Raw genomic sequence first — 23,953 nt, forward strand, 5'->3', positions numbered from 1 at the left:
ACAGCATTGATCACAATGTGTAGCAGTGCAGAGCACAGCATTAATTACAATGTACAGTAGTGCAGAGCATAGCAGTAATTACGTGTAGTAGTGCAGAGCACAGCATTAACTAAAGTGTGTAGTTGTAGATGGCACAGCATTAATTACAATGTGTAGCAATGCAGAGTATCAGGTGCAGTGTGGTAGTGCAGAGCACAGCATTAACTACACGGTGTAGTAATGCAGAGCAAAGCATTAACGACAGGGTGTAGTAGTGGAGAGCACAGCATTAAATACAATGTGTAGTAGTGCAGAGCACATCATTAACTACAATGTGTAGTAGTGCAGAGCAGAGCATTAACTGAAATGTGTGGTAGTACACAGCACAGCATTAACTACAGTGTGCAGTAGTGCAGAGCACAGCATTAATTACACTGTGTAGTAGTGCAGAGCACAGCATTAACTACAGTGTGTAGTATTGCTGAGCACAGCATTACCTACAGTGAGTAGTATGCAAAGCACATCATTAGCTACAATGTGTAGTAGTGCAGAGCACAGCATTAGAGTGTAGTAGTGCAGAGCACAGCATTAATTACAGTGTGTGCAGTAGTGCAGAGCACACCATTAACTATAGTGTTTAGTAATGCAGAGCACAGTATTAACCACAGTGTGTAGTAGTGCTGACCACAGCAATAATCAGTGTGTGTAGCAGTGCAGAGCACAGCCTTAACTACAGTGTGTGTAGTAGTGCAGAGCTCACCATTAACTATAGTGTGTAGTAGTGCAGAGGATAGTATTAACCAGATTGTGTAGTAGTGCAGAGCACAGCAATAGCCACAGGGTGTATCAGTATGGAGCACAGCATTACAGTGTGCAGTAGTGCAGAGTGCAGCATTAATTGCAGTGTGTAGCAGTGCAGAGCACAGCATTAATTGCCCTGTGTAGCAGTGTACAGCACAGCATTAATCAGTGTGTAGCAGTGCAGAGCACAGCGGGAATTACAGTCTGTGGTAGCAGAGGGCATAGCATTAATTACAATATGTAGTAGCGCAAGGCATAGCATTAATTATAATATGTAGTAGCCCAGAGCATAGCATTAATTACAGTGTGCAGTATAGTGCAGAGCACAGCATTAAATCTAATGTGTAGTGGTGTAGAGTACAGCATTAACTGCAGTGTGTAGTAGTAGAGGGCACAGGATTAATTACTATGTGTAGTAGTGCAGAGCACAGTATTAACTACAGTGTGCAGTAGTGCAGAGCACATTATTAACTACAGTGTGCAGTAGTGCAGAGCACATTATTAACTACAGTGTGTAGTAGTGCAGAGTACAGCATTAACTACAGTGTGTAGTAGTGCAGAGCAGAGCATTACCTAAAGTGTGTAACAATGCAGAGCAGAGCATTAACTACAGTGAGTAGTAGTAGAGGGCATGGCATTAATTACAATGTGTAATAGTGCAGAGAAGAGCATTAATTGTAATGTGTAGTAGTACAGAGCTCAGTATTAACTACAGTGTGTAGTAGTGCAGAGCACAGTATTGTCTACACTGTGTAGTAGTGCAGAGGACAGCAACTACAGTGTGTAGTAATGCAGAGCACAGCATTAATTACATCGTGTAGTAGTGCAGAGCACAGTATTACCTACAGTGCATAGTAGTGTAGAGCACAGCTTTAATTATAGTGTGTAGTAGTGCAGAGCACATCATTAATTATAATGTGTAGTAGTGTAGAGGACAACATTAACTACAGTTTGTAGAAGTGCAGAGCACAGCATTACTTACACTGTGTAACAGTGCAGAACACAGTATTACCTACAATGTGTAGTAGTGCAGAGCACATCATTATAGTGTGTAGTAGTGCAGAGCACAGCATTAATTATAGTGTGTAGTAGTGCAGAGCACAGTATTACCTACAGTGTGTAGTAGTCTAGAGCACAGTATTAACTACAATGTGTACTGTCATGGGGAGGATTCTAAGACGATGTTGATTCATGCCTGTGGAGTTACAAGCCATCTCACATAATACACTGCTGGTCTATTAGAGATGCATGTAGCTTAATTTGTCTACTATACAAATGTGTTTTAGTCTTTGTCATTTTAGCCAAAGCAGAAAACCTACAGAAGGAAGAGCAGTCCCTTCACTGTTATAAACAAATGAATAATTGGTGTTACTGACATGGGCAGCTCATGGTACTGGCTGCTGAGCTGTAACCCCCCCCCCCAAAATATAAAAATGCATTTTGTTTACGTTTGCCTTTTTTTCTATCAAAATGGTGGCTTTGGCATTACTGCTACAGTAACTGTTGTGGATGTGTAAAGTTCAGAAACTTTCCAAGGGGAAAAAAATGATTAACTTCACTTGCTGGGCCCAGCCTTGCATCTATTCCAAACAAGGAATAAAGCATTATATACATCTTCCTGCCTTCTGCAGAAGCCACAAAAAAGTGCCCCATTTGGCTGCTGCATGAAGCAAGAGGGGGCTGTTTGTAGTGGCTGAGGTTGCCCCAGGTGAGTAATGGATAATTGTTGCAATCTACAATTGCAATTTATCAAGTACATAAGTACTTTATTATAACTGTGTGTGTGTATGATTGCAAGTGCGTGGAGCATACTCTCTCTGAATTGTCCTGGATTTCACCGAATGTCTCTCTGTTAACCTCACATTTTGATGTGCTTCTTGCAAAATTTGTTTCTCTGGCTAATCAGTGAGAACTGCAGTATGCTAGTGCAATTTCTGTTATATTAACAACTTTAAGTTTGTAAGGGCAACGTATGACCCTCATTACTCGTGAGCATTCTGCTCAGTTATCGATCTATGAGAATGAGAAGAGGGTTACAGTGAGTTCCACTCTGATTTCTGAAAAGAATTATCTGAGAAGACATTCCTATAAAGCAGCTAATTTATACATTTAATCATTCATTTGATCATAGTCGGACTTTGGGATGTACAGTCACCATCATATTGGTGACTGTAATTAATGGTGGTCAAGTGTTTGTATAATATATCTATGCGAGACGGGATAGATGCACTCAGCTTTCTCTGACTTCACAGAATGCGTCTGTGTTTTGACTCATTTTGATGTCTTCCTCATAACATTTGTGGTTTCTATGATAAATCAGTGAGGACTGCAATCGAGAAATAATGACATTTGATTATCAGATTTAGTAGTCTTCAGAAATAGCAATGTAATACAAAAACTATTACATTAGCAACTTTTTAAGTATATAATGACAACTGTTCCTGATTTTAGTCCACTGTCCTCCATTATCTTAGAGCTTTCTCCTTGTTCTAAGAGGGTAAGAGGTGCCACCAGAGGTGCCATAAACAAACTGTACAACAGAAGGAAGAAACTGTTGCAAAAGAGAGTAAAATCCCATGAGTGGAGGAGCTCCCTGGTCAGCCTCACTAAGAAGCTGCGATCCCTGTTAAATCCTCCAAAGCTAGTTACGAAAACAAAATCACCCCTGATTCTAAAGAAAACCACAAAGCATTCTATAGCTATGTCAAGAATCTCAATGGCAACACTCAGATCTGAGTTACAGCACAATGACACTAAATATACAGACCCAACTGATATTGCCAACATCCTGGCAGATAGGTTCAGTGCTAACTTTACCCCCCCACCACCCCCTAAAGAGCCCATCTCTATACCGGAAGAATGCAAAGTTGCTGTCATCACAGCTGCACAGGTAAAAACCACACTCTCCAAATCCAAGAACACAGCATCAATGGGACCAGACAACATCCCAGGCTGCATTCTACATGAACTACAGAACGAACTGGCACCCCACCTAAGGACCATGTTCAATAATAGCCTCACCTCAGACTTTGTGCCTGCTGAATGGCGCACAGTGACGGTTATCCCACTCCACAAGGGGGGAGCCACCACGGACCCCGGGAACTGCAGCCCCACTAGCCTGATGAGCCTGGTCTGCAAGGCCATGGAACGTATCATCATGGAACTTGTAAACAAAGACATTGGTAATCTCCAAACTCTGGACCCCACCCTGTTCGGATCTGTAAAAGGCAGATCATGTTTCCTAAACCTGATAGACTTCTTTGAAGCAGTCACCAAAGCCGTAGACAAGGGTAAGGTGGTTCACACAGCCAATCTAGATCTTGCCAAGGCTTTCGACACCATCCCCACTCTACAATTATAGATAAACTCATTAAACTAGGTATAAATCCCTATGTCACAAGATGGGTTGCCAACTGGCTCACTGACAGAACCCACACTGTGAAAGTAGTAGACTCCAAATCCGACGTCAGACCAGTGACAAGTGGAGTACCACAGGGTTCAGTCCTGGGTCCTCTCCTGTTTGGTATCTACTTATCTGAAGTACAGGCTAACACAGAAGGTCTTTGGCTAAAGAAGTTCGCAAAAGACTGCAAACTAGGAGCCATAATCAAAACTCCTAACGATGTGGACATCCTACAAAAGGGCCTCACTGAGACAGCTGCCTGGTGTCAAAGCCATGGCCTCAAGCTCAATGCCAAAAAGTGCACTGCCATCCCCTTTGGTAAAAACTCTGTACCCATGAACTACAACATAGGCAGTAGTAAACTTAATACTGAAAGTGTGATAAGAGACCTTGGGACACAGGTGGACAGTAGTCTCTCCCTTGATAATAACACAGCCACAGTAGTCAGGAAATCCTTCTACATGGCACACCTCATCACAAAAGATTTCTCATCCAGAAAAAAAGAGGTCATTGTTCCCCTCTACTCATTACTCATTAGACCCATTATAGAGTACAACGCCCCTTTTGGTATGTACCTCAAGACATCTACAACAACTGAAAAGGCCACAGAAATACCTCACAAAGAATATTACCGGCCTCAAACAGATGCCCTACGCAGAACATCTCAAAAACATCCAGCTTTACTCTGTCGCATATCGCCTACTCAGAGGTGATCTCTGCTTAACATACAAAGATATGTCAAACCCAGAGCTGTTGGACATGCTCCACTTAAAGAAATCCCTCTGAGCTACATGCTCTAGGGACCTAAACCTTGTCACCACAATAAATAGAACATGCCAGAGGGATAGATTCCTCTCCCAGAGACTTCCCATACTCTGGAATAAACTACCTATCTATATCAAACAAAGCTCCTCATCAGCATTCTTCAAGAAAAATCTTGATGATTGGATGAGAAATAGGAAATTCACCCCGGGGATCACCTCTGTGGCTCAGCCCAACAATGGCACAGGAAAATAATTTTCTTGAGTTTCAAAAGCCAGGGTACCTATTTGGCTGGACTTGTATAGGCCCCAGGGCCGATAGCCTAGTACCTACCTATGAACATGTTTAGGGGTTGGGATGGTTGGAGTGGCTTGAACAATGTATTTTGACAGCAGTGAGATGAAAAGATGCATCTATCTGATGTAGTTAGTTATGCATTTTTTCATTTGTTTCATCACAAACTTCTAACTTATACAAAGTCACAGGAGCAGCTGAAACTGACGGTCACATGTGTGTGTGTGTGTGTGTGTGTGTGTGTGTGTGTGTGTGTGTGTGTGTGTAGGTAGGTTAGAATTAATTATTGTGGTCAATTATTTTATTGCATTAGAAACTCATACCTGAGGTGCATATGGCCAATACATTTGGCTTTAATTGCTGGTTATGAGGAGCACTGGTGAATACAAGTGACTGACCTTGCTGTTATTTTGTCATGTTATGTAGTCATTCTTATGGCTTTACACAGCTAGTGTGCATTTATTTTAAGCCAGCTGGAATACTTCATTGTGGTTGTTTTGATTTTTAAATACAGAAGTCTGGGGTATGCACGATGAATGAAGTTACTGTAATTGATGGATTTAGTGATTATCTGTGATGAATATGACTGGGTGTGAGATGAGGGATTGCAGTGTATCTAAGTGTAGCAAGTTGGACATTTTTTTTTTTAACTTTCAATCACAAGCATTAGCACTGTACACAGCACGTGACTGACTGTGCTGGTTTGAGTAGGATGAGAGTGACAGCAATTGATCATTTGCACAGTGAGTAGTAGTGCCAGCTCAGAGGGCTTGGTCCTGTGGATTTTTTTTGGCTAATTCCATCTTCATGACATCTGCATGGTCTTTGTGGATTTCTTTCAGGTGCTCTTGTTCACACTGTCAAACTCTCAGCTTTATAATGTATGCCTATAGCCATTTGTGCTTTTACTTTCATCCCAATCTAACATCAGAAGGGTGCTCAGAGGGTAACTATCTTGTTTTGAGGGGGTAGGCAGGGAGACATATCTTTCATACAGGATTTATATATTTTTACAAACATCTTTCATCTCATTTTATTGGATCGATTAAAGAATCCAGAGTGCCAGACATCTGGAAAAAAGTATACATTCTTCCCTTACACAAAGGCAGAACCAGCACAGACACCACAGACTTTTGGCCCATAGCATTTCTCTCACCCCTCTCTAAAATACTGCGAAAATCCATGCCCAACCGCTCAACCACCTGCTTGAAAACCAAATTCTATCACCCACTCAGCATGGTTTCAGGCCAGGACACAGCACCACTACTGCCCTCCTCTCCTTCCAAGATACAGTCAACCGGGCATGGGATTCTGGTAAAATAATTGCTTCTCTTTTCCTAGACCTCTCCAAAGCTCTTGATACCATTTCCCACACCATCCTCCTCTCCAAACTATCCACCCTCCACATTTCCCCATCTTCCCTACAATGGTTCAATACCTCTCTCTCCAATCAGCAGCAATCCACCAAGTGGCAACAATCTTACTCTCCCTTCCTCAATACTTCCACAGGGGTACCCCACAATGCTCCATATTTGGTCTTCTCTTATTTAGCATTTTTATTAACAACTTTCACACTACTCTCCCACAATGCTCAGTAATCCAGTATACTGATGACTCTACAATAATATGCACTGCAAATTCCAGCTCTGAACTCCAACAAATCATCCAGAATGCCCTCACCTCTACTGAATCTTGGATGCATAACAATCATCTTGCCCCAAATCAAAAAAAAATATATAGTACTTTTTACCCCTAAGAAAACACTCCCTTCGATAAAAAAAAAACTCTTCACTAAACAAGCCCGAGAGAATACCACTATAGAAGTTGCCTCACACATTAAACTACTAGGTATTATTATAGAAGAAAACATTAACTTTGACCTACACATAAACAATAACATCATAAAAAACACACCAAAAGCTCAGTATGCTCTACAGACACCAACACTTTCTTAGCCTCTCTACTAGACAAATCTTTGCTACTACCTTTTTATTACCCTCTCTCCTTTATGGCGTCCCTCTCCTCAATAATATCCAAAATTCTGCAAAATCCAAACATGAAATGTGTTATAACAGAATAGCCAAATTTGCCAAAAAGGCCAAATTCTCATCCCAACACAGTAACTCACTGAAACGATTAGGCTGGCTGGAACTCCCTCTCAATTTCTCATTCACCAAACTAATTACAGCACATAAAATAATCTACAGACCCACAGACTGCCCTGCTCTCTCAACACTACTCACCCAATACCACCCCAACAGGCAACAAAGATCTGAAAATAATCTACTTCTAAAAGTAGAAAAGCCTACCTTACCTGCGGTCAGGAAGGTACAGAACTCGCATCCACCTTCTATGAGAAACAGAAGCAGTACCACCAAAATCATCTCAGCTCTTCCTGGCTATGTACCTGCTCTATAACAACTCTTCCTAGCTATGTACCTGCTCTATAGCAACCCTTCCTGGCTATGTACCTGCTCTATAACAACCCTTCCTGGCTATGTACCTGCTCTATAACAACCCTTTCTGGCTATGTACCTGCTCTATAAGAACCCTTCCTGGCTATGTACCTGCTCTATAAGAACCCTTCCTGGCTATGTACCTGCTCTATAACAACCCTTCCTGGCTATGTACCTGCTCTATAACAACCCTTCCTGGCTCTGTACCTGCTCTATAACAACCCTTCCTGGCTCTGTACCTACTCTATAACAACCCTCCCTGGCTATATACCTGCTCTATAACAACCCTTCCTGGCTATGTACCTGCTCTATAACAATCCTTCCTGGCTATGTACCTGTTCTATAACAACCCTTCCTGGCTCTGTACCTGCTCTATAACAACCCTTCCTGGGTATGTACCTGCTCTATAACAATCCTTCCTGGCTATGTACCTGTTCTATAACAACCCTTCCTGGCTCTGTACCTGTTCTATAACAACCCTTCCTGGCTCTGTACCTGCTCTATAACAACCCTTCCTGGGTATGTACCTGCTTTATAACAACCCTTCCTGGCTCTGTACCTACTCTATAACAACCCTTCCTGGCTATGTACCTGCTCTATAACAGCCCTTCCTGACTATGTACCTGCTCTAAAACAACCCTTCCTGGGTATGTACCTGCTTTATAACAACCCTTCTTGGCTATATACCTGCTCTATAACAACCCTTCCTGGCTCTGTACCTGCTCTATAACAACCCTTCCTGGCTCTGTACCTGCTCTATAACCTGACCTCCTGTTCCTTATATGATAACTAAACTCCTATGCTCTTTGCCACTGCTGACTGATGATATTTTCTCCATAATTATTATTTTTTATCACTTGTTGATATTGGGACAATAATGCTGATCAATATATCTCTGTTTATTCCTCTCTGATTGAATTCATCTGGCAACCAACAAAATTCCTGCTTTTATGTATATAGTCTGCATATATTACTGTAATCACTATGTGTAACACTGCATCTACTTTTGTGCCAATTAATATTTAGTATTTTCTGTATCTATGTTCTTGTCGGAGTTTTTTTCCCCAGGCCTCCACTGAAAATGAGCTCTTTTAGGCCCAGTGAACTTTCCTGGTAAACAAATTCAATAAATAAATAAATAAAACTGTGAATTTCTCTCCATACTTATGATCTTCAAAATAAAAAAAAAACAAAACAAACACCCCCCCTCCCTCAAATAATCGTGAATCCTCAGACTTCTTTCGATGTAGCAGGCCCAGGACCACAGCTCAACTAATTTGCTTCCTGCACACTTATTACAGCAACATTCTTGGATAATTGGATGGGAAACCGGAAATTCATCCCTGGTTTGGCACCCATGTCTCTAATGGACACAGGTAACCTATAAATGGTTAATCTTCCAGGCCCATGCTTACACTTATCAATGGTATCAGAAGTTGTCAAAGATTTGGGATGCACGGCTAGGCTTAAAAAGGCCCTTATGGTTGTTAGTCTAGTAAACACCTATGAAACTAAGTTAGGACGGGTTAAAAAGACAGAGGATCTGGATCTTGTGTGTCCAACAAAGATGGAAAACTATGGGGCTGGGGGGACCATTATATAATGGGAGTATGAAATCCTATGTCTAATGCTACATTTCAGTTAAGGCTGGCATCTGCTGTTTCATCACAAGTGATAGTCACTGACCTGTCATAATAAAGCGCCATACCATTCAAATTAGCCACACCCATTCATTTGCTTTCTGCAGCCCTTCCTTTACTTTGAAGTAATCAGCTGGTACTGGCAACAGAGATCATAATGTTTATATCAGTAAAGCAGGTTACACATTTTTCTGTCACCTAATTCACTGTATTATTTTAATTATTTTGTAATAAATGGAAAGTGTATGTGACATATGTAAACTTTATAAGGACAGAAATGTGTATATTTCGCTAAATAATACTACACTTTTTCAGAAAGAGTCCTGGAATGTGTGGCAGAAAAATGGGCTGTGACTTAAAGGAACTTACCCCAAACATTTGATATCTCATCAGAACAGTCTTACTACAAGAAGGGTAGACCAGAATAGAACAGACCAGGATCTATCATGCATCATCACAAATAAACTAAAAATTTCAGCACAGGCAGAAACACTTAGAAGACACGGAGATAAATATAAAGGAAAAGTACAGAATAAGTAATTTATTGATGACCCAAAAAAGTTTTATGGAGAATTGGGAACTAAGGTAAAAGGAATTGAAAGACCGCAAAAAAAAAGAAGAAATAGATACATTTTGGAGAAGTATCTATGAAGATTCTGTGGAACATAACAAAGATGCTAAATGGATAGAAGAAGTAAAAAAAAGAATAAGAGGTTTAAAGGTACAGGAAATGAAATGAGATGAAGTAACAGCCAGAGAGATTGAACCAGAGTTAAGAAAAGCCTCTAACTGGAAAACCCCAGGCCCAGATGCAGTACTTAACTTCTGGATGAAACCATTAACATCTTTGTATGAAGAGTTAGCCATGAGTAAGAAGTATTTATATGTGCACCCTGAACTGACACCAACCTGGTCAACAACAGAAAAAACAATGCTCCTACTTAAGAGTGAACCTGCAAGCTACCCTAAAAACTCTAGACCAATAACTTGCCTTCTGATGACATATAAACTATACACAGGAATTGATGTCGATAGAGTTCATACTCATTTAGAAGAAAACTCAATTATGGCAGTAGAACAAAAGGGCGATAAAAGAAAGTCATATGGAACAAAGGATTATTTGTTTTTAAATAAAGTCATAGTGGAGCACTGTAAAAAGGGGAAGAATTTAAGTATGGCATGGGTTGACTACAAAAAAGCATTTAATAGTATCCCACATTCATAGATAAGAGAGTACTTAAAAATGTATAAGATACACTCTACACTGATCGACTACATTACAGTGACCATGATACAGTTGCAGACCACTTTGCAATTAAGCCATGATAAAGGACAAATTATTATCCCAGGGATAACAATTCAAAGGGAGATATTCCAGGGTGACTCTGTCACCACTGCTATTCTGCCTTGCCCTTAACCCATTAAGCTGTCTATTTAACAGATTAGACCATGGTTATAATTTGGCTCCTAGAAAACAAAATGTAAAGACTCATCTCTTTGTCAATGATTTAAAACTATAGCTCATCAGATGAGGAACTGAAAGCACAACTGCAAGTTGTCAAAACTTTTTCAGATGATACAAGAATGTCATTTGGTCTTGATAATTGTGCAAAAGCAACCTTTAAAGCAGGAAACATCAGTTTGGGACACGAATGTGATATAAAAGAACTTGAGCAAGAAGGAGTGTATAAATATTTGAGAACTGATGAAGGTCAGCCATAAAACATGAATAAATGTGAATAAAACTTAGTAAGGAATATTTTAGAAGACGTTCATTAATCCTGAAAACAGCGTTGACATCTAGGAACAAAATTCAAGCTATAAACCACTTCACTCTTCCTATCCTAGCTTACAGTTTTGGAGTGATTCAATAGCCACAAAAGATGCTGGGCAGATTAGACAGGAAAACAAGAGGGATGCCTCACGCTCATCAAATGATTTATGAAAATTAATGCATACCAAGATTATATATTCCTCATTCCGAAGGAGGTATAGGCCTCCTTGAAAATTATTACATGTATAGATCTGCAATCGTGGGACTGCATACATATCAACTCACCTCACAAGACCCAAACATAGTGAAAGTTTTGAAACATGAGGAGAATAAATCTAAGATGATTTCTCTTCTTAGTCTAGCAGAAACATATTGGCGTCACGCAGGAATGGAAATCAAACCAGAAGAAGATAAAAATCTCAGCAACTGAATGTGCCAAAAAAGAATATAAAGTACAAAATCAGATGAGAAGGCAAGAAATGTGGAAAATGCATAAATATAGTTGCAAGTATAGAAAACTCCTGGAAGAACCTCATGTTGATCAGGACTGAACACAGGAATGGTTAAGGAGAGTTGAATTCAAACCAAAAGATGAAAGGTCAATATTAGCAGCCCAAGATAGTGGACTATGTACACATTGGTTTACAAAGTCCATTGAACATGTGGAGAAACAGACAAATGCAGATTTTGTAAAACAGAACTGGAAACAGTGGCACATCTTGTAGCTGGTTGTGATATACTAATGGCAGAAGGACTGTATACTGAAAGGAATAATAATGTGGCAAGACTGCTGCACTACGGATTGTGCAAACATTATAATATTGAAATAGCTGAAAAACACTGGAAACATGAGCCACAAAGCATCATAACAAATGATTAAGTCGATATCACATAGGATCACCCATTACCAACTGTTCAAAAGACAGATGCAAGAAAACCAGCTATAGTGGTCCATGAAAAGAAGACAAAAGTAGCACTGATCATTGAAATCACTATACCCAGTGACTAAAGTGTCTTACACACAGACAGACAAAGTCATAAAATATTAGGATTTGCAGGCAGAAATGAGAGTAATATGGAAAAAAGATACCTAAACAATCCCAATAGTAGTAGGAGCAATGGGTCTTATAAAAAAGAATCTACAATCGTATTTAGATACGTTACCAATACATACAACTCCATACGTATTGCAGGAGTCGTTACTGGGCACATTGCGGGTGCTGCAAAGAGCATTTTTGGCTAACATCAAGGATTGAAACAATACTAATTTTATGAACTTTAATTGTACATTGACTTAGGAAAGGTGTCCATTCCCATCGTAGTATTAGAAACCCAAAAGACTTGGAGCAATTAAAAAATGCCAGAAGGACACTGTAAGTGCCGCACTACAGTGACAATTATTAACTACAATGACAACTTTTACACATGGTACAAGCAATACTTATGTAGTCATTCAGCCTTCAAAAAATCTAATAAATCATCAGCTGTATATTAAATTTACAAGAAAAAAATTGGATTACAGTTGCCATCTTGACATTATACAAAAACATATTCAAGATGTCAACTATACCACAAAGGTCGACTTGAGATATTTCATGACTTTACAGTGAAGAGTGGCCACTACCCTGTGCTGTGATATTTTAGCCTTGCCCAGACAGGCTTAACATACAGAAGTATATCCAGTAAAGAAGACCCCTTCTGTAGGTAGAACAGGAGAGGACCTCTCAGCTCCATTGTAGAAAGGATTTCGACCGTTCATCATCATCACCACTTCACATACACGTAGACACATACTATATAAAGGGAGACCTAGCAATATGTTTGCACGCACCCAGACCTGCATCTCTTCAGTACTTCATTGTTAATGGACAATGACATAAGGTGTAGTATAGATATCCACTGGCTTTATACTACCCTATGTAATTATTATTATTAATAATTATTATTATTATTCAAATGCTTAGTGCGCCGAGCTCAGTAATGTCTGGTGTGAAACAACATCATTGACCCCAATCCACTAACCCTCCTGAGTTTACAAAACTCTACAAAGAGAAAGCTACAGTCAGATACGTATAAAAGTATATTTTATTAAAAGTTAAAACTCATCCCCAATTTTGTTCCTAGATCAACTGTAAGCATGGAAAAGTATTCAGTTTCCTGAAGCATAGTATCAGGAAAGGCTATCGCACCACCAGACCACTAAGATCCAGCAACAAAAATCACTTGCAGATCACTAAAGCCAATAACTCTGCTGGTGAAGCACTATTCTCTTGCACCATAGCCAAATTATGGAACTCCCTCCCACCCACAATTACCTCCATACCATCATGCACCCACTTCAAAACTTTACTAAAAGTGCACCTAAAAACATGCTGGCTATGCCCTTGCAACTCCCACTCTAGTATCACCCACCCCATCCAACCACTACCTTTCTTTCCACTCCACTAACTACCTTGATTATAGCAAGCTCAGATGCTCACAAGCCTAGTACTTACTATACAGCAGGAACTTCTTATTGTAACATTTGTTAATGTCTGTTATGTACTTCACAGATAAAGATTCTAGTTGTATACTGATGTACTATGTTCTTCATCTGTAAATATATTGTAAGTAATTGCTATGTTAAATTGTTAATCGCTATGTAATCCAATGTAACTACTGTCTGTTTATTTTAACTGTGGAGCTTTTCTTCCTGAGCCTCCGCTGAAAATGGACCTATGTCCAGTCAGACACTCCCGGTCAACAAATGCAAATAAATAAATAAAATAAATAAAGAGGTAAAAAATAAGTTTTACAAATGTCAGGCAAACCCTTTCTTTGTGTAAAGTTCCTTTATGTCTGATTAGAACTCATTTATTACAAAAAAAAAATAGATCTTGACTAGCTGCTGCATAAAAAGGAAAAGAAGCTGGAAGATTCACAATGTTTAATTTGTCAAACTATGACATTATTTAACAATTACAGGAGATTTCAGCACTTAGATCTGTATAGATATCCTCTCTGATGCTATTAATCATGGACAGAAATCACCATATGGCCATTTCCATGGCCACAGTAAACACCAAATGTGATATGGTAAGGCATCTGTTATACCTTTTCTTTCCAAATGATTCTGCTTCCATTGTACATATATCTGCTCACATAAGATCAGATCCAGTGAACACCACGGCTTGAACTCAGAGAGCATCTAAACAGATAAGTGCATTATAGAAAAACTCCCATCTAATACTAGTTTCCTCCAACATTGCAACTATAGTCTACTTTATATAAGTAAAGCTTTCGGATACAATCCTTTCTCAATACATAGATGACTGCCTTTTACTTTGGAAAGGTAGCCATGAGGATCTTGAAAAATTTCTGGAATATCTAAACTCTGCATCTACTTTTCTAAAGTTTAAGATGACAGCATCTGAAACCTCTATTACATTTCTGGATTTGAGGTTAGATCTTACTGGAGATACATTACAAACTAGTATCTTTAGGAAAGAAGTCTGCTCAGGTAGATATACTTATGCCACAAGCATGCATGCACCTCACATATTTAGAAGCACTGTTAAATCTCAATTTTGTAGACTCAGCAGGCTTAATACCGATGATGACTGCTTTGAAGTGCAATTAAATGAGATGGTTAATGATTTCTTGCTTAGTGGGTATGATAGATCTCTACTGACTGAACAGGTTATTAAGATTAGGGAAGACAGACGGACTCTATTTAAACCAGTTTTATTTGAGGATGTTGTTAATGTTGACCCTAGGTGCAAACAAACATCTGTAGCACCTATTAGATATGTAACTACATATAACTTAAGGACATCGGCTGTTAGAAAAATTATATCTGATAATTGGGTCATCTTGATGGCATCAGATGAATTAAGAAGCTTATTGGGACCTAAACCCAATTTCTCTTATAAGAACATGAGGACCCTTAAGAGTTCACTATGTTATAAAGATTTTGAGAGGACCACACCTGCGTCTATGATAGTGAAATATGGTACTTACAAATGTCACAACTGTTCTTGTTGTGATGACATTTGTAGTATAGATAATGATACATTTGTCCATCCTATTAATGGTAGGATATTCGGCTTTAGAGTAGCAGGTACATGTACTACTACCCATGTGGTTTATTTGGCTACCTGTCAGGCATGTAATGCTTTCTATGTAGGTAAAACTACCCACAGGTTTAAGGACAGGATGACTGAGCACAAGTCAGAAATTAGGAGGTGCTATGACAGGAATGCACTATTCAAGCACATAGAGGAATTTGGTCAGCAGCATATTTTTAGGTTTAGAATTATTGACCAGGTTATACCTACACCTAGGGGAGGGGACCTAAATAATCACTTAGAAATTAAAGAATATGAATGGATTTTGAGACTTATGAGTGATTCAAAACCTGGCTTAAATAGCCAAGTCAGTCTCAAACCTATTTTAGTTAAATTAAGTAGAGCTAATTTCTCTTAGCCTGAAGTTTTATCTGAATATAAGTTTTATTAAAGTATTTTATATCTTTGTATATTTTGTATATATTTTTTAAAAATGTGTTGTAAAATGCTTCTGTGACTTGGATAACATATCATGTGATCTTGGCTGCAGGTCATGTGATATACCTGGACCTATATATAAAGAGCTGGTTTTATGAGCTGTTTTGTATTGAGAAAGGATTGTATCCGAAAGCTTTACTTATATAAAGTGTTTATCCAGTGGTTTCCTGTCTTGTTTTTTGCATTTTGGTTCCTGGCGTTATTTTCTTCAACTATAGTCTACTCCAATTAAGTCTTTTAAATCACATGAAATCTTTTTATTATAACATAGTCCACAACTCCTATACAAGGTAGTCTGTAAATGACTGTCTCATTGCAGAAATGTATCTCCTAATAAAAGTAGTTCCTCCTCACCCCCGAATAATATTCTCCCTGCTTCTCTTCAAATAAAGTAGTTCAGCCTTTATTCCTTCTGAATGTTAAGGTTAGAAAATGTTTCTTGTATACTATTCTTATGTTAACTAAACTATGTATACCCAATTCTTTCTCAATGTAGTAGGCCACAAATCCCCTTCAGAGTCTTGAAAAATCTCTGTGGGGCCTCCATTTATGTTCTTCAAATCTTTGCTAAGACACAGTGCCCAAAGCTACACATAATTACAGATAAAAAAAAAACAGTCATAATTATTACTAGTCATAGAACTCGTTTAAATGTAGTATCCATTCCATGGTAATGTAACCCAACATTCAAGCTGCCTTCCAACCTATTTTTTCACATTGAAGGAAATTATAAAGCATGCACAAAAATCATTACAAATCCATTTCTGTTCTCAATATTTCATCTTAACGCCAATGCTGAACTACATTTTCCTACAAATATTAATGAGTTGGATGCATGTAACAAGAAGCTGCCACTAAATTAAATACATTATAATGATGCTTGCTAGATTAAATGTATAACAATTTAAAATGGAAAATATGTCTAAAATCCTTGCTGAAGTAATGGCAGTTGCATGGAAAAAAATATATTTATTGTTGTAATAAATCAGGAGTTGAAAGCAAAATTTCTCACAGTATAAACTGTGCTAGTTTTTTCAGCCCATCTGGTTAACAAGGGCATTTACCCTAGCAAGAAATAATTTATCAAGGGTATTTACTCTAGCCAGAAATAATTTGGATATCTGCCATTCATATGTGTTATAGGAGAATATCAGTCAGGTGTTAATCAGTACTACAGCATTCATCTAGGTATACCAAAGTTAACTTATGTGAAAAAAAAAAAATGAAAGCATTTTTGTTGCAGGAGAAAAACATTTGCAGCAGGTTTCCCCAGGCATATGGAGTCTGTGACCAACACAGTCCACATTTCCATTCCATGGCTATATGTGGACTGCATAAGAATGAATGAGAGTCCCATGCATTCACCATGAGCGTGTGTTACTGATACTGAAGACACACACGCTCATGGTGAACGCAGAGAAGATATAATAGATCCACCTGTCGCCATAAAAACTACTGATATTTCTCAAGACTCCAGGGCACATAGTCCAACTGCATTGATTGTTGCATTGTCTGGTAATTGACAAGTCTCCACATCACTGTCGGCCGATCTATACAATGGTTTGGATTACGGCAACAAGCACAGCTGTTGCTGATGGAGGTGTGAGGACCAGAAGAGAGAATACTTCTGTAAAACCTAATATAGTCCATAATGATGCAGTAAAAGCAAGCATCAATAATATATCAGTGAATACTTCAGAAGATAACTTTTTGATACAAGGGACAGAAAAAGAAAAAAAAAACAGCAATAGAAAGAGTGTTGAAAGTCACGCCGATGAATGCTGAACGGCTGCTTTATTTATGTAATCAAATGCAGAGTTATTTTCCATTTAAAAATAAAGTTATTATTTGCTTGAAGACTGCCCAGAGATACTGTAATGAGCATACCCAAAGTAAACTTACCTTCTGCCAGGGTGCATGAGAAGGGAGAAAAAGAAAACAAAATCAGTGTTAGTCGGCAGCAGATACCAGAATTAGCTTTTCCTGAATGTACTTTACTTTCATTTCAAGGTGCATTACATACAAATACATCATAACATTATTATACACAACACAAACCTGGCAGTTATCTAATAAACTGCAGAGAACAGCTTATTCTCTCTCAATGAATCAAATGACATGTATAGCTTTAAGAAAAGCAGGCATTTATATTAACAATTTCATGACTGAAATAACTTTCTTAAACTAGCATGATATTGCACAATTACATCACACACGGCAGATGTAGTTGCTTTTCAGCTGCTTTGGACATGTTATATCGGTGGTGGTGCTGCGGTAGCATTGTCGCCTCACAGTAAGACGTTGTCCTGTTCGATTCTCAGCTAAAGCGTCTTCTGTGTGGAGACATGCATGAATGGGCGTACCTTCGTTGAAGGTTGTGCGTCAGGCCTGGCAAGTCGGTACGTAAAAATCTACTGCCAATCATTAGCGGACCGGAGTTCCGCTGTGGCGACCCCTAACCGGGAGAAGCCGAAAGATACAACAACTTTGGCTGTACTAGTAACCCCTCATGTTGGCTAAATTCAGTTGTGTAATGTTGCTGAAGCAGTGGTATTGTTTTATCTTCAAATGGTACTAGCATTAACTGAAAAGTAAACTGCATAAAATTACTCTGCCCACTTTGCATTTAAATAATGCAGTTAGCTAATATCTGATCCCAAATATATTTATATTCAAACCTATTTTCTGAAAAAGCAGAGTGATGATACATGGTCAATGGCGTCATTTAACAGAAGTTATTAACTGTTTGGCCCCTTCATCTTTCTTCCTACCACTACTACAATTTGTCTGCAGCCCCCAGAATCATGGTTTCCTATTGATGCATTATATAACATTAACTTAAGTTGTTTGCAAAGTCCTTGAACGGACACTCTCATAATATCAAAGAACAAGCTTTTTCCCATATACACATTAGGTAACAGCAGTGTTTCAACATCATCTCACATTATGTTACAGAGAAGTACCTGCTAAACACCTTGTACTGTCTTGGTTCAGAACTCAATACTTTTATGATGAACATTTAGCTTACGAATACTGATGATGTGATTACATTATGATGATATGAACACACACACAAAAACAGGCCATTAACACAAAATTTCAAAAAACAAGAATCATGTATTGCTTCAGATCACTTATGATCAAGACACGATAGATGGAGACAGACATTTTCATCCACAAATGACCGAGAAGTGTTTCTCAAAACACTAAACTGGTCATAAACATTGGGTCTGAAGCCAAGACCACCCAGAAAATAATGTTGTTTAGAACCCTATAAAGAGCAAGGCCCTTGAAGTCTTTGAAAACTAAGAGCATTAGAGTTAACTTGTCTCCTCTCACAGCACTTCTTATTCTGGCTTTTCCCGGTTAGGGGTCGCCACAGCGGAACTCCGGTCCGCTAATGATTGGCAGTAGACTTTTACGGTGCCGAGGTGCCAGCTCGACGCCCAACCTTCAACGAAGGTACACCCATTCTATGCATGTCTTTCGACCGTGGGGAGGGCATGCAGACTCCACACAGAAGGTGTTCCAGTCGAGAATCGAATGGGAGAACCTCTTGCCGTGTCTCCCCTAACAGCACTGACAGAGTCAAAAGGAATTACACATGAAGTAATTTACATGTTGCTGGTTCACTGATGCATTACCTCAGCTAATGTATCATTGCAAAATCCTGGCTTCTTTTGGCTGGAAAAAGTATAAGACAGAATGAAGTACGTGCAACATAACACAACACACCAACATTTTACATGCTCATCTGCCTGTCCATATCATAAATATTACCACCCACGCAAAAGTCTGAGGTTCTAAGGGAAACGTGCTACTGGAAGTGTAAACAATGTCTCAGTAACCAAGCATTTACAGAGGAAATGCCAGTTCTGTAAAAGAAACCAACACATATCAAATAAAGTTACAAATTAGCATTCTTAACCCAGGTCCACAAGACTTTATCTGCAGTGAGACTTAAAAAAAATCAGTCAGAATGAAAAAATAATTATACAACTCGCTACAAACTCTCCAAAGGAATCACTCATTTTAATTTTCTTCCTTAAACTATGTTTGTGCAACATGTTTTTCTGAGGAAATGACTTGCAAAAGCCACAGTTGCTTTTCTGACTATGTACTTATTCTTGAGTACTGAATAATTGTTTTGATACATGGAAACATCTGTTGATTTTACAGTCGAGTTTTAATACGTTTGCACTTTTCAGTCTGTAACATATTACAAACAGTTCTGTACATGTTCTGCTTTGGCCAACAGCACCGTCATTTCTCTCCATGTCAATCTTTTTCTTATTTTGTTAGTTGTTTATAACCTCTTTTACTGCATTTCTCAAGGATTCTTTGAATGTACTGCAAATACTTCCAACTCTTTTTTACTTGCAATTTACTTTTCAGTTTAATAATATGTATTTAGCTACCAGAATCTTTAGGTTTCTTCTGAAAAATGAGTCCTTGATTCAAAGCAGTCTACCTGGTCAAAAGTGCACTGAGGCCTGATGGTTGTAAAGAAACTTTCAGACAAACGTCATGGCTGATAACTGTTCTAGAAAAAGATGAAGAACAACTCTGGAAAGGTAGGTACAAAATATTTAAATATTCTGACATCTCTGTTCTACAACCATCAATAATGAAGGCCCGAAATCCCATGCATAAGTCAAACTTTCACATATCGCTTCGAGAGACTCTGGCTGGGAAGAGTAGTCCACTAAGAATATGGCTTAAACAAAAAAAGAAACTTTGCTTGAGGCAACAATTTCCTTGACTTCTAAGTACAACATATTCTCATAATGACCATCTTAGTAATAGGAGGAATATTTTTTGTCAGAGAAGGTGTCTGAGATTGTGACCTGGGAGTGACTGATGGCCAGCAGTTTGGGACTTGATAACCAGGAGAAAATCTGTACCAGAAATGAAGGACATGCAGTAGGATACAAACAATGAAGGATCCCTCTATGAATACTCTAGCACTGGGCTCTCCGTTGGACATGAATTTTCTTTTAATGATGGCTTGAAGATCTTTCTAATTGTAACTTTAACAATCGACATTCCACTGGATCCTGTGCCATCCCCACACCCAAGGAGATGCATGCTAGCTATCTGTCACTTTTACGATGATGGGAGTTCAGCTAAGCAGGACAATTCAAAAGTGATGGTACCCATCATTCCTGATGTCCCATATAACTCTGGAAAGCATTGGTCCCTCACCACCTCTTCAGTGAGGGAATTGCTAATATGAGGTACTATGGTACATTGACTGCATCAGAAGTCTCACTGAAGGTAACCTAGAGATCCTAAATATCTCTGCATTATTAATCTACCTCCCTTCTTGCAATTGTTAGTATCTTTTTCTTAAGTTTGTAAAGGCCCAATTAAAAATAATAGATACATGGTTAACACAGAATTAATTGTGAAAATATGAGGAAAAATCATACACAAACCATTAAAGGAACATAAAAAAACAACGTAGAATCAAAGTAAAGAACAAAAAACCTAAAACATGTATTCAAATTAAATAGTACATAAATTTATAAATGTAACCCAGAAAAACAATGTACATACGATGAAACACAAACTATTAAACTACGCTTAGTTTCTGGTGTCATTCTAAGGGGGTGCAATATTGTCAGCATGGAAGGATATGGTCAATAAACCACACTACTTCGCCAGGGATGGTCTGCACCTCTCCCCCTCTAGGATTTTGAATATGAGCTAAGACACTGTCTTCCCCACAGTGCCTTTTTTAGGAAATGCTAAACTGAAACTACTTCTGACATAGCAAATCAAATCCAAGAAAATCTAAAAGTACTACTGCTCAATGCTAGGAATCTAAGCAAAAAAAATCCACTCCCTGGAAGCTCTCTTTACCCTAGAAAATGCTGATGTCTGTGTGGTCTCAGAGACGTGCCTTAAAGCCACAGACAGCACACCAATAGTGCAGGGTTATAATGCCTTCCATACATTTAGACCAGCTACTTCACAGGCAGGGACTAACGGTGGAGGCGTCTCTGTTTACATCAAAAATAAATATACTTCCAGGCTGGTCAAACAGGACAATGCACTTGAGCTGCTCCATGTTAAAATCACCATAGGTAAAATCCAGTACCACTTCCTTGCAAGCTATAGGTCCCCCTCTATGACCCAGGAAACCCATACCATGTATTTAAACTTATTAGAAACACTAACCATCCAACCCAATACCATTTTCATGGGTGACTTTAATTACCCCACTGTTAACTGGGAATCCTATACGACATCAAACGTACATGCGCAGAGATTCCTGGATTTTGTAAACACAAACTCTCTGGACCAGATAGTCAATACACCAACCAGGGGTGCAACCATACTGGATCTGGTCCTCACTAATATGTGAGAGTGTTGCACCCCCCCACTGTAATGCCTTCCCTTGTAAAGTCAGACGACAAAATTATCTCCTTTGAAGTAAAAATAAAACCTAGACCCCCAGCTAAACCAGGAATATTCAGGAACTATTCTAAGGCTAACCTCCTGCTGTTAAATGAGAACCTGGCAAAATGTCAAGCCTCTATAAACCCTGAGAACACTTCTGCCTATGCAGAATGTTTACAGAAACCCTGTATAAGCAAGTTAATAGCTGTATAGAGGCAGCTGCACTCACCAGAAGTAGTACAGAACTAACTCAAAAAACAAAACGCAAAATCAATTGGATGTATAAAAGGATGAAGAAAATCATGGCAAAAATTAGGAGGTGCAGCACCCAGCAGGATAAAAGCACACTCATTAAACTAAATAGACAACTTAGAGGACAAATAAAGTCTACCAAAGTCAAATCTGAGTTAAGTTTGGCCTCACAGGCCAAGGACAACCTCAAAGCATTCTTTAGCTATGTCTGCAACCTCAAAGGCAATACGCAATTGTGTGCAAAGCTCATTGTAAATGGAGCCACCTATACTGAGCCAGAAGATATAGCAAACCTCCTGGCTTATAAATTCGGCTCCAACTTTATTTCTCTTTCCCCCTAAACCTGTCATCAGGAAATATCATCAAATATACCCCCCTACTATCACTAGAGAACAGGTCCTTAATGCTCTCTCTAAGACCAAGAACACTGCATCAATGGGCCCAGGCAATCTCCCAGGATGCCTTCTAAATAGCATAAAACATGACCTATCAGGGCCTCTGGAATTACTATTTAACTGTAGCCTCCAAACATGGAAAAAAGGCAATAGTCATCTCTCTGCACAAAGGTGGACCATCTACAGACCCATAAGTCTCAACTAGTCTTATATGCAAAGCCATGGAAAGAATTATCATGGAGATGATCAATAGAGATACAGTACACCTCCAGATACTGGACCCAATTCAGTTTGGTTTTGTAAAGGGCGGATCTTGCCTACTCAACCTGGTGGACTTCTTTGAGAAGGCCACCAAAACAATGGATGAGGGCAAAATTGTTTACACTGCCTGCCTTGACCTGGCCAAGGCATTTGGCACAATACCCTACTCAGGCATTGTTGACAAACTCAAGAGGTTAGGTACAAACCCATATGTCACCCAGTGGATAGCCAACTGGCTCACAGACAGGACCCAGGAAGTTAGAATTGGGGAGTCCACCACCAAAAAGAGGCTAGTTACAAGTGGAAAGTCCCTCAGGGGATCAGTCCTTGGACCACTCCTTTTTGGCATTTACTTCTCAGAAGTCAAGGCCAATGTCAGTGGTCTCTGGCTGACTACATTTGCAGATGATTGCAAATTAGGAGTTGTCACTGAATCTCACACTGACATAAATGTTCTCCAGGAGGGGCTGACACAGACAAACAACTGGTGTCAGAGTCATGGGCTAAAACTAAATGCATAATAGGTTCATAGTTTCATAGGCAGGTACTAGGCTACTGGCCCTAGCGCCTATACAAGCCTAGCCAAAAAAGTACCCTGGCTTTTGCCACACAAGAAAATTATTTTCCTGTGCCCCTGTCAAGCAGAAACACAGAACTGATCCCCAGGTTGAATTTCCTATTACCCATCCAATCATCAAGATTTTTCTTGAAGAGTGCTAATGAGGAGCTCTGTTTGACATAGGTAGTCGGTTCCAGAGTATGAGTAGTCTGTTCCAGAGTATAATAGTATCCTTTAGGAAGTCATCCATCCATGATAACTATCATATTAACAACACATGCCTTAAAACTGACCCAGTAGTCAGGGACTTAGGGACAGGCATAGATATTAATCTAGCCTTTGATCATCACGTGTCTACAGTGGTGAGGAAATCATTCTACGTTGTGCAACTTATAAACAAAAGTATGAGATCTAAGTCAGAGGAAGTC

At 39.1% G+C, this 23,953-nt stretch overlaps 1 protein-coding gene across 1 annotated transcript in view; it reads right to left on the reverse strand.

Annotated features, from left to right (window-relative positions):
- The window catches only part of CDH23 (cadherin related 23), a 2,508,764-nt gene that overhangs the window by 1,759,262 nt on the left and 725,549 nt on the right, over positions 1–23,953 (reverse strand). The window contains exon 13 of the mRNA XM_044056944.1: positions 17,556–17,558. Within this exon, the coding sequence (XP_043912879.1) occupies positions 17,556–17,558 (3 nt within the window). The remainder of the gene's footprint in view (positions 1–17,555; positions 17,559–23,953) is intronic.

The sequence above is a fragment of the Protopterus annectens genome, chromosome 14.part0 (assembly GCF_019279795.1).
Source record: "Protopterus annectens isolate FY-2018-M chromosome 14.part0, PAN1.0, whole genome shotgun sequence".
Taxonomy (NCBI): domain Eukaryota; kingdom Metazoa; phylum Chordata; order Ceratodontiformes; family Protopteridae; genus Protopterus; species Protopterus annectens.